The sequence below is a fragment of the Papio anubis genome, chromosome 9 (genome assembly GCF_008728515.1).
Source record: "Papio anubis isolate 15944 chromosome 9, Panubis1.0, whole genome shotgun sequence".
NCBI classification, from domain to species: domain Eukaryota; kingdom Metazoa; phylum Chordata; class Mammalia; order Primates; family Cercopithecidae; genus Papio; species Papio anubis.
The window spans coordinates 123,143,939-123,156,194 of NC_044984.1; the positions used below are offsets into that span (position 1 = coordinate 123,143,939).

General features: G+C 47.7%; 1 protein-coding gene across 1 annotated transcript in view; it reads left to right on the top strand.

Moving 5' to 3' along the window:
* Window positions 1-7,754, top strand: part of TMEM132C (transmembrane protein 132C) — a 430,548-nt gene extending 422,794 nt beyond the window's left edge. The window contains exon 9 of the mRNA XM_021923141.2: window positions 4,928-7,754. Coding sequence (XP_021778833.2) covers window positions 4,928-6,133 — 1,206 coding nt within the window. The 3' untranslated portion in view covers window positions 6,134-7,754. The remainder of the gene's footprint in view (window positions 1-4,927) is intronic.
* The last annotated feature ends 4,502 nt before the right edge of the window (window positions 7,755-12,256 follow it).

Sequence of the window (12,256 nt, forward strand, 5' to 3'; positions counted from 1 at the left end):
CATCTGTCTTCATCAGCGGACAGTAATTGGCGTCCCCTAGCACTGACTCAGGGGGATTTGTGGACGTAGTTCACCTGATTTGCAGACACGACTCTTGAAAGGATAGAGCTCTAAATCATTTCTGGGCATGTGTTATTTTAAGTCATTCAGAAGTTCTCATCTTTGGGGAAATGTGTTGGCTTCTCCTGATGCAACACCACATTCCAGCCTCTCTGTAATAAGCGAATGGAAGAAGTTAGTCTCAATCATGCAACAGGGCTGATGGAGATGGATCTTGGCAAACCAACGGTATTCTGAGGCTTTAATTCCGATTGTCTGCTGTTCGGGGGCTTGTTTTATGTTAACTTCTTTCCCCATCTAGTTTGTGAAGAAAAATTAAGTCAAGATGAAATGTCAGCCACAATGAACTTGCACACTGTTCAGTCTTTTATCTCAGCCCTTAGAGTGTAGACGGCTGGCACCTTGTTCGTGGTATTTTCAACTTTGAAATAGAACATCTGAAAGGTTTTAACACCTACAAATAGAGGGCAGTCGCCTGCATGTTCCCCTGTGCCTTGTCTGCTCTGAAGAAAGTAGGAGAGAAAAATGAAAGGAGAAGTCACTTGGTATTTGTGCATGAGGTTGAGGCGTTAGAAGGACTTGTCGGAATGTGTGATTCATCAGCTGATATGGACAGAGGAGACAAGCATGAGCGCCAGCATCCCTGAGCCATGTCTTCTGTCTTAGTTTTGGTCTTCTCAGAAGCCGAGCCTGAGACAAGCATTCAGGTGCAAGTAGTTTATTCAGGTGGTAAAGACGACACCAGTAGAGAAGTCGGGGGTGATGGAAGGAAGAAAAATGCAACGAGTAGATTGTGTGACCAACTCAGCCACCACCAAGGGCAGTCGGAGCTCCTGTCTGCTGGGTGACTGTACGCCAGTCTAGACAGGCCAGAAGAGTTACTGCACTTGAGGGGCAAGGGATCTGGGATAAATATAACAACTTCCGTGAATCCTTCATTGGGGGCCGCCCACAGTGGGTATTCACTCCTTGGCACATCTTGCTGTAGGCACAACCACTTGGATTCCAGAAGCCAGAGAGGGACCTTGGGCAAAAAAATAAGTTTAAAAAAAAAAGCAAAGTTGAACATTGAAAGTGGAGCTAGGAGGAGCTGACTGGGCAGCCACCCAAAGACAGCTCCACACCCTCCTAAAACTTCCTGCACAGGTTCACCCGACAGAGCCAGCTGGTGTTGGCCAGGGCTTATGATCACAAGCGATACGACCCAACCCAGCTCAGCCTGCCTTCACACACAGCAGAATGCATCAGGGCGTGTCCAGGCATTTGGATCTTCAGCTACAGCTAGATGCAGATGCTCGAACGATGTCATGAGAATTCTTTTTTTAATCACTAGCATTCTTCCTCCGTGCTGCGGGATGTAGAGTTATCATTGCTGTGAACACTGGCTGCTCCCAAGCTACTCCAATGTTTCCTTCTGGAATTCCTACCAAACAAGCATCGGCCATTCTCATTCTCTCCTTTATTTCTTTTCACCTGCCCATTCACAGTTTTATTTCTTGATATGCCTGTGGTTCTATCTGGGGTGACGTAGGGGGCTTTGTCTCCCACTGCAGTAATTCTCTCCTCGAACGTCTCATCTGCTGTTCGAACTACCCATTGAGTCACTCATTTCAGTGACTGTATTTTTCATTTCTATTAATTCTACATGGCCCTTTGCACCCCTTCCTTCCTGCTCTGTTTTCATTCGCTTTTTTTTTTTTTTTTTTTTTGACAGAGTCTCACTCTGTAACCCAGGCTAGAGTGCAGTGGTGCAATCTTGGCTCACTGCAACCTCCACCAACTGGGTTCAAGCAATTATTCTGCCTCAGCCTCCAAGTAGCTGGGACTACAGGCACCTGCCACCACATTGGGCTAATTTTCGTATTTTTTGTAGGGATGGGGTTTCCCATGTTGGCCAGGCTGGTCTTGAACTCCTGACCTCAGGTGATCTGCCTGCCTCACCTCCTAAAGTGTTGGGATTACAGGTGTGAGCCACTGCACCCAGACCCCATTTGCTTTTATTGGGATGATTTCAACTCCTTTTAATGTCTCTTTAATTTTTTAATTAAATTTTTAAATTTCTTTTTACTTTTATTTCATAGACTATTTTTGTTCATTTGTTTTATGTTATGTTTTATTTCATAGACTATTGTTTTTTGTTGGTTTCCTTTGTGTTATAGCCTTTGGAGTCTTCTGTGATCTCACATATCAGTCTGCTCACCTTCCTGTGTAAATGTTTAATGCACCCTTCTCATAGTGCAGCCTTCCCACCTACAGACTGTAACCTTTCTTTCTTTGTATCATGAGCACCTCTTCAGCCCTGGTTGCTCAGCTTTGTTTCGTTCTGAAGGAGGTTGTATTTGCATTTGCACAGGTCCAACTTCAAGTGACTTTCTTTTCTCCCAATTCCCATACCACAGAGGTAGTTATCACATCCAAGTGTGGGCTTTTGATGTTGAGTGGCAACATCTCCATCCCGTGCTCAGAGCACACACAAGCTTTGCTGCGTATCTCTGGCTCAGCAGGTAGGATTTTCCCATAACCCGCCCATGGAGACGGTGCTGCTGCCTCCCTGGGCTGCAATGACAGTGTCCGGGATGGATGGGGACAAAGGTCCAGGAAGGCCATGAGGTCAGACCTGGTTTGCTGTGAAAAAGGCAGGGAGGAAAGGAGGCAGCTACGTGACCTTTTCAGCAGAGAGCGAGTCACTGTGGTCTTTGTGGGCTGATAAAATGGGCTCCGGCAGTGGCTGTTCCAGGGGGTCCCTAGCACAGTGGCCAAGAGCTCAGCTCTGAAGCCACACCAGTTCCAGCCCTGCTCCTGCCTCTTCCTGACGATATGACTGGACATATTTCTTTTTTTATTTTTTTAACTTTTATTTTCAGTTCAGGGGTACTTGTGCAGGTTTCTCATATAGCTACACTTGTGTCATGAGGGTTAGTTGTACAGATTATTTCATGACCCAGGTATTAAGCCTAGAACCCATTAGTTATTATTCTTGATCCTCTCCCTGGTCCCACCCTCCACCCTCCAATAGGCCCAGTGTGTGCTGTTCCCTTCTATCTGTCCATGTGTTCTCATCATTTAGCTTTCACTTATAAGTGAGAACATGCAGTGTTTGGTTTTCTGTTTCTGTGTCAGTTTGCTAAGGATAATGACCTCTAGCTCCATCTGTGTCCCTGCAAAGATGGGATCTTGTTCTTTTTATGGCTGCATAGTATTCCACGGTATATGTGTACCACATTTTCTTTATCTCGTTTATCACTAATGGGCTGGAGAGTTTTTCCTAGATGAATGGAGGAGGCTGAAATACGCAATTCTGATCACAAAGTAGAGAGCCTGTATCCACTGGGTACTTGCTGTGGATCAGGTGCCATTTAGGTTGACTTTGTGTCTTTGCTATTGTGATCTATGTCTTTGCTATTGTGAATAGTGCTGCAATTAACATATGTGTGCATGTGAGCACAGTTCTTAACCTCTCTTTGGGCAGGAAGCATAGCCCATCCTACTTTGTGAAAGAGGAGAAAATGCATTCTGTAATAACTGCAAACAACACCTGACCCACAGCAAGTGCCCAGTGGATATGGGCTGTCTTCTTGTGATTAGGATTGCACTTTTCACCCTCCTCTATTCATACAGGAAAAACTATTCCCCAGCTACACCCAGGCTCTGTCCTAGGTGCTGAAGATTGAGCCACCACTAAGCATCTCTGTCCTCAGGGAGTTCCCGCTCTTGGAAGCAGAATAGAAGTACCCGTGGCTAAGTCAAGAACAAAGCCTTCTGTGGGGTTATGTTTGCTGTGGGCACACAAAGGGGAGAGGATGTCATTATTGCCCTGGGGAGGAGGCGAGAGAGCAGGAAGCCTTGTGCTCACGAGAATCTACCAGTCCCATGGGCATAGGTATGAGTGGCATTTCTAGGCCACTAGCTTTCCACTTTTTTTGGAATATTATTCAGCCATAAAAAAGAATGAAATATTGCCATTTGCAGCAACGTGGATGAGCCTGGAAGGCATTATTTTGAGTAAAAGAAGCCAGGCACATAAAGTCAAATGTTTTCGACCAGTCCCCACAATGGGAAATAATTTTTACATAGCTGTTGGGCCACTGACAGAAGTATAGTGAGCATGCGAAATAAACTCAACGCCTTCACACTGGCCCTTAGCTTCCTCTTTCCCTCTGATGGGAATCTCCACCAAAGCTACCCGTGCAGAACAAAGGCAGCACAATTGAACTGGGCCCACCAGCCAATGCCATGCGCTGCACCCCACACATCACTGCTGCCCAGCTACAGCCAAGCAAAGCATCTGCAGTGGCACAACAGGGTCAACCTTAAAGGGCAAAATGCTCTTGTTCTCTTGTTTCTCAGGCAAAGCTTAATTCACTGGGGGCAGTGCAACGAATGTCATTGGTTCTGACAGTGTTACCCGCCCATCAGCCTTTGTCATCAGGCTGGATACAGACAACAGCTGTATCCATTCATCATACTCAGGCCACTAATCACAGAATGTGTGACAAAATGACCAGGGCCTGCCCTGGAAGCCAGTCATTGTCTGTGAAGATGCACCGGCTAACTGATTCAAGCAATAACTGTGTGGATAAAGCCACCTGGAGCCTCATCTCAGTCAGGGATTTTTGTTCTACCGTTTGTTTGTTCCTGGTAAGGATTATGAGGGCGCTGTTAGTCACGCCCCAATTTGTTCTCATTTAAATTAAGGTGATTTATCTGCCCCTGATAGAAAACCTGTATGATTTCTCCCCAGATGCATGAGCTGCTGGGTCTGGAATGGGGGTCCTGCTCCCTGTTTCACTGGGTGTCCTCCTAGGAGGGGGTTTCTAAGGGAAGAGGCATCCCCCAGGTGGTCTCCTAACTGCCTGTGTCCCTGCAGGAGGCTGTATTCAGCACATGGCTGCAGTTCAGCGATGGCTCGGTGACGCCCCTGGACATCTACGACACCAAGGACTTCTCCCTGACAGCCACCTCCCAGGACGAGGCCGTCGTGTCCGTCCCCCAGGCCCGCTCTCCCAGGTGGCCCGTTGTGGTGGCCGAAGGGGAAGGCCAGGGCCCACTGGTCCGAGTGGACATGACGATCGCCGAGGCCTGCCAGAAATCCAAACGCAAGAGCGTCCTGGCCGTGGGCGTGGGCAACGTCAGGGTCAAGTTCGGACAGAACGATGCTGACTCCAGCCCCGGCAGGGACTACGAGGAAGATGAGATCAAGAACCACGCCAGTGACCGCCGGCAGAAGGGTCAGCACCACGAGCGCACAGGCCATGATGGGCACTTCTATGGCAGCTCTCCCGTGGAGCGTGAGGAAGGGGCTCTCCGGAGAGCCACTACCACGGCCAGGTCCCTGCTGGACAACAAAGTCGTGAAGAACAGCCGTGCAGACGGGGGCAGGCTGGCAGGAGAGGGGCAGCTACAGAACATCCCCATCGACTTCACCAACTTCCCAGCCCATGTGGACCTCCCCAAGGCCGGGAGTGGGCTGGAGGAAAATGACCTAGTGCAGACCCCGCGGGGCCTGAGTGACCTGGAGATAGGGATGTACGCCCTCCTGGGGGTGTTCTGCCTGGCCATCCTCGTCTTCCTCATCAACTGCGCCACCTTTGCCCTGAAGTACAGGCACAAGCAAGTGCCCCTGGAAGGTCAGGCCTCCATGACCCATTCTCACGACTGGGTGTGGCTCGGCAACGAGGCCGAGTTCCGGGAGAGCATGGGGGACGCGCCGCCGCCCCAGGACGAGCACACCACCGTCATAGACCGCGGACCGGGGGCCTGCGAGGAGAGCAACCACCTGCTGCTCAATGGCAGCTCCCACAAGCACGTGCAGAGCCAGATTCACAGGTCAGCCGACCCCGGGGGGCGGCAGGGCAGAGAACAGAAGCAGGACACCCTGCACTCGCCCACCTCCAAGAGGAAGAAGGTGAAATTCACCACCTTTACCACCATCCCCCCGGACGACAGCTGCCCCACGGTGAACTCCATCGTCGGTAGCAACGATGAGGACATCAAATGGGTGTGCCAAGACATGGCTGTGGGCGCCCCCAAGGAACGTAGAAACTATCTGGAGAAACTCAAAGATAAGGCTTAGGCCCCTCTAGCCAAAGGGCCCTGCCCGGATGCCTTCCTTGTACTGGAAACTGGCCCCAAGTGGGGCAGAAGGCGTTGTCAGTGGGGTTAAGAAGGGACGGTCCGGGGTCCATGCTAGACCAGTTGGAAAGTTTTGAAGTCAGGAAAAGACATTTTTGTATCAAGGGATTTTTAGCAGTCAATGATGGTGGATTTTCAGAGGTCAGGGGAATAAAGTCTGGGGCATGGGGAGCACAGACCAGGTTATTGAACTGCACAGGCAAAATTAGGAAGGTTATTTTATGAGTCAAAACATACTACAGACAAGCTACCAAAAATTATTTGTTAAAAAATTCAAAAAGACAAAAAGAGAAATAATCATCTGTTTATATTTCTAATAAAGAAGCAAAATATAAAAATAGGGCCTGCTAAGAGACATTTTCCATTTTAATTCACTCTTCACTTTTCCGAGGACAGCCTTCAACCGTCACCAGACAGCTGGGGAGGAGACATTTCCTAACAGGGGGTACCTCTTGGGATAGAACTAAGGGTTTTAAATCTTTACTTGATCATCTTTTCTTTTCTTTTCCACTTTTTCCTTTTTTTCTTTTCTTTCTGTGTCCTAGACTTCCATTGCATTTACATTTAATGTTTATTTCTGAGAATCAAGGAGTATATTTTTCCTAAATGAAACATAAATTACATTCCTATTCATTAGATGGGTTCCTAGAAACAATGTCAATTAATCCGTTGTTTAAGTAGTAACTTGAATGTTTTTCTGTATCCCTTCAGCTTTGTTGATAGTGGCTGGTTTTGTACAATTGGAGGGAGCTCTCAAAGCCTTCTGGGGGAGGAGAGGAACTGTCCTTCATCCATCACCACTGCCACAGGGCAAAGCCAGCAGGTGTGGTCTTGTGAGAGGCTCTGCGGAGGGGATGTGGCAGGAGAACAGAGCCCTGCCTGGACCACCTGACCCCTCGGGACTCCACCCCTGTCATCGTGTTGGTGTTCCTGTATAGGAGAAATTTGGGTTAAATAAAAAAAAAGAGGCCACTCCCAGGCGTAATCAGAGCCAACCTGGTGGGCTGGGTCTATCACAAGACATCACTGATGCTGAACATGAACAAAGACAAAAACTGTTTGGGGGGTTTTTAAGTTGTTTTTCTTACTTTGTTGGGTGGGGTCTACCAGCATAAACTCTAAAGATAAAATCTATGTTAGATTGTCAATCAACTGTGGTTTTGAACAGCATAATTGTGTAGCAGCACATTGCAAAAAACGCATTCATCCAAAGCGACACGTATGTGGCAACGAAGACCACGCCAGTGAAATAAGCCCCTTCGTGATCACCCGACTCCAGTTCTCCGTGTGCACCACTGGCTGCCGCTGCGGGAGGAAGACGCCTGGCAGTCCTCATGCTCTCCGCACGGGGGCGCTCACAAAGATTCCAGGGGTGTTTCTTGCGTTTATTTTTTTAATTACTAAACTCAGTAGCTAAGAAAGGGTCCTTGAAGCCTCCTAACCTGGGTTGGACCTTTGAAAAATATATTTGTAGCACATATTATAGATGGAAAGAAGAAGATATTTATTTATACCTGTGATGCCAATTGTCATTAAAAGGCTTTTCATGGCTTGACAAGTCAGTGTCTTGTGGGGTGTGTTTTATTTCACTTAATTGCTATTTCCCACCCCAAAATATACAACCCCAGAAGAATTAAACTCTTAGGCTAGAGGGAAACCAATGTATTTGCCAAATCTTTTTCGGAAAAAAAAACTTTTTCCCTCTTGGTTTCTTGACTGATCCACAGTGATTCCTAATAAGAAGGACTTTCATTCACAGACCCACTGTCATCCACACCAGTACCCAAAATCAATGAGCAGGAGGGTGTTTATTCATAGACCCACCGTCATCCACACCTGTGCTCAAAGGCAGCAAGCAGGAGGGCATTCATTCATAGATCCACCATCATCCACACCAGCGCTCAAAGTCAGAGAGCAGGAGGGCGTTCATTCATAGACTCACCGTCATCCGTACCAGCATTCAAAGTCAGAGAGCAGGAGGGCGTTCATTCATAAACCCACCATCATCCACACCAGCACTGAAAGTCAGAGAGCAGAAGGGCGTTCATTCATAGATCCACCATCATCCACACCAGCGCTCAAAGTCAGAGACAGGAGGGCATTCATTCATAGACCCACCGTCATCCATACCAGCATTCAGAGTCAGTGAGCAGAAGTGTGATTCATTCATAGATCCACCATCATCCACACCAGTGCTCAAAGTTAGCAAGCAGGAGGGCGTTCATTCATAAACCCACCACCATCCACACCAGTATCCAAAATCAGTGAGCAGGAAAGCTTGATGACACGCAGATGGCCGGGCCCTGTCTCCAGAGGTTCTGGTTTAACAGGACTAAGACAGGGCTCCCAAATTTACCTTTTTCACGACTTCCAGGGCTATGCCAGATGCCAACACTGCCAGTCCGAGCCCCAACTTTGCAAACTACCAATGTCCTTAACAGAAGAAGGGAAACCCTGGGAGCAGGTGGGAAACTGTGAAATCTCTCCTCTGGGGAAAAGGTTTACTTTTGCCTTGACTGTTTTGCATTTGTTGTTATTGTTGTTTGTTTGACATTCGGGTGAGATTGGTATTATTGATTGGTTGGGAAAAGAAAATTTTTTGGTAGAAGCTAAGGTTGTTTTAAAAATAATAACTTTATTGAGACATCATTCACATACCATAAAACTGATCCACCTAAAGTGTACAACTTAATGTTTTTTGTTTGTTTGTTTTTTGAGACAGAGTTTCGCTCTTGTTGCCCAGGCTGGAGTGCAACGGCATAATCTCAGCTCACTGCAACCTCTGCCTCTCGGATTCAAGCGATTCTCTTGCCTCAGCCTCCCGAGTGGCTGGGATTACAGGCATATGACACCATGCCTGGCTAGTTTTGTATTTTTAGTAGATACAGGGTTTCTCCATGTTGGTTGGTCTGGTCTCGAACTCCCGACCTCAGGAGATCTGCCCACCTCAGCCTCCCAAAGTGCTGGGATTACAGGCATGAGCCACCGCACCCAGCCAACTTAATGTTTTTTAGTATATTCACCGAGTTGTGCATCCACCATCACATCAGTCTCAGAATATTTTCATCACCTCCAAAAGGAAAACCCATACACTTCAGCTATCACCTCCCCACTCCCCATTCTCCTCAGCCCTAAGTCACAACCACCCTATTTTCTGTCTGCATGGATTTGCCTAGAGGGCCTGGCATTTATATCGTTATGGAAAATCATCCTAAAAATTCTCCATATGGGATTAGAATCCCCATGACATCATCAAGTAACAATTTTTCTCCTTGCGAGAAGCAGATGAGTGGAACATATTGTGACTTTTCCTAATCAAAGCTGCAGGAGACCTCGGCCTCCTCAGCACATGGTTGCAGGTTCGCAGTGAGAGAGGACAGAAGCTTCAGGACCTTTCCTTTAGATACCACATCCACTCCTGTGTCTGAGTACCTGCCCAGCTAGCTCTGTAATTCTTGAAAAGACCTGTGCTCCAAACAAGGGACAGGAGGATTGTGGTTGAAGGTGATGCTGGATGCTTAGTTTCTGCCCTGAGTTAAACTATAAGATGATCACAGTCTGCTGGGTGTGGTGGTTCATACCTGTAGCCCCAGCACTTTGGGGGGCTGAGGTGAGAGGATCTCTTGAGCCCAGGAGTCCAAGGCCAGCCTGAGCAACATAGCAAGACCCTGTCTCTACAAAAAAAATTAAAAATTAACCGGGCATGATGTGCACACCTGTAGTCCCAGCTACTCAGGAGGCTGAGGCAGGAAGATCTCTCGAGCTAGGAGGTCGAGGCTGCAGGGGGCTAAGATCTCATCACTACACTCCAGCCTGGGTGCAGATTGGGTGACAAACTGAGATGCCGAATCTAAAAAAACAAGGTCACAGCCACCTCCACCCCCATCCTGCATGAACCTGCGGCAAGGCAACTGCTGGCCTTGGGCAACTCCCTCAGTGGTCCGCTCGGGTCAATGGAGCTACCCCAGTTCTGAGGCCCTGAGACAATCAGGCTGAAGAATTCCCTCCCTCAAGCAGCATGCTCAAGGAAAACCTGCCATTGTTGTTGGTAGACAAATAAGAGTCTATGTTCCAGTGACCAGGTGGTTCCATTTCTTCTGGGACTATCCTCATTTAAACCTGGAAGACCCATGCTCCAGGAATCCTCCCAGGGAACACCTGGATGGTTGGTAACTCCGACCTCTGTAAGTGATACCCACTATCATTAAACACTTTCTGTTGGTGAGTTCAGTCACTTGGGGGCCTCGTGGTGTTCAAAATTTATCTTTCATTGCAATCTTAGTGCTAAATATGACCTTACCGCGTGAGGGCACACAGTCCTCATCTTGTTAGACCCTAAAACAAATTGGATCAGTCATCCAAGATTTCCAACACACCTTTCCCACTGAGCACCAGCCCTGCAGCCACCTGCCAAGCCCATTTCGCCTTGGTATGTGAACATGTGATTCCCCGGATGGGTCTGTGGGCACATAACCTCTAATTCGTTCCCAGGATGTGTGTCAACCCATTTTGCAAATAAGGTCAAATGTTAAACAGGTGTGTGCCACTTCACAAAAGCCACTGCCTTTTCACTAAAGTATGAAACCAGAGAAAGAGACACAACTGCAAGCCTGGAATTCTTCCTTCATGTGCACATAATGAAATAGAAGGCTACCTTGTCTCGCGGTTGCTGGCTCAATTACTTACTCAGCACACACTCATGGAACACCGGCTGTGTGCCTGACCTGGCGCAACATGCCAAAGATGATTCCATCTGGCCGAGACCTCAAGGTGCTCACAGTCAGAGGGCAGAGGCAGAGAAGGGGGGCAGCTATGGTACAGAATTATTGACACTACGATGGGCAGGGGCTCCACTGTGCTATTCTTCTGCTCCCACCCCATTGTCGACAGAAGTTGCCTGTATACCCCAGCCTATCTTCTCATGGTCTTTCAGAAACTTGAAGGTCTGATGAAAGAAACTCTTCTCTCTCAGCGTCAATGGAGAGTTGCACTTCCCTATTAACATTAGTAGCCACAGCAACAATAATAAGAGACTCCATTTAATGAGCACTTAGTCCATGCCAGGACCAATGTTAAACATCTTTTAGTTATTTAGTTACAACTCCTTCTGAGGTAGGTGCTTTACCCGCCTGTTATAGATGAAGAAACAGGTGCAGAGCCTCTTTCCCAGGGCCACAGCTAGCGGGGTTGAAAGTAAAAGAATGATGGTAAAATGTACAATGTTAACACTAATAAAAGGCTAACGTAGCTATACTAATGTCAGAAAAAGAACATCTTACAGCAAGAAGCATCACTAGAGATGAAGAGACACTTGACAATCATAATAAAAGTTATTCAAAAGGAAGCTAGAACAGCCCTAATTATGTATGAACATTATAACATAGCTGCAAAATATCTACACAGAAGATTGAAAACTACAAAACACTATTGAAAGAAACTGAAGAAGACCTAAATAAAAGGGGAAATACCCATGCTCATCTAGAACCATAAGATAATAAATGTGTGTTGTCTGAAGCCACTCATTTGGTGGTTGGTTGTTCCAGCAGCGGTGGGAATCTAGCACAGTATCTTCGGGATGAACCATGTGGGGGCCCAGCACGAGTCTCTCCAGAGAACAACTCAGTCACTTGGTAGCCACAGGGGCAAGAGCCTCCTTGGCAAGAGGCAAACTATCCTGCTAGGCCCGGGGACAGCCCCCGTTTCTGCCTCTTTGTTGGTTCTGTTACTGAGCAAACCAGAGCAGCTGAGGACAAGGGCTGGCTGGCTTCTGATGCATAGGTCATCCTGTCCACTCGTTGAGTGCCTCTTCTGCAGTCTGGTGTTAACGTGCAATTGATGAACCTCACGCTCTGTGCCTGCTCCCACAGGTTCAGCCATATGCCCCTTGTACAGACTTCTTTGTCCCCAGGCTTTTCATCTTCCTCCTTAAGGGGGCCTAACCAACTAGCCAGACCACCTGCTACTGCCTGGGAGTGCACCTGTATCCTCACCTGAAGCCACTTCTCTCTCCACGTGACATGGATAGAAGGCACATGTCCAGAGCTCTGTCCATTAAAAAGAATTT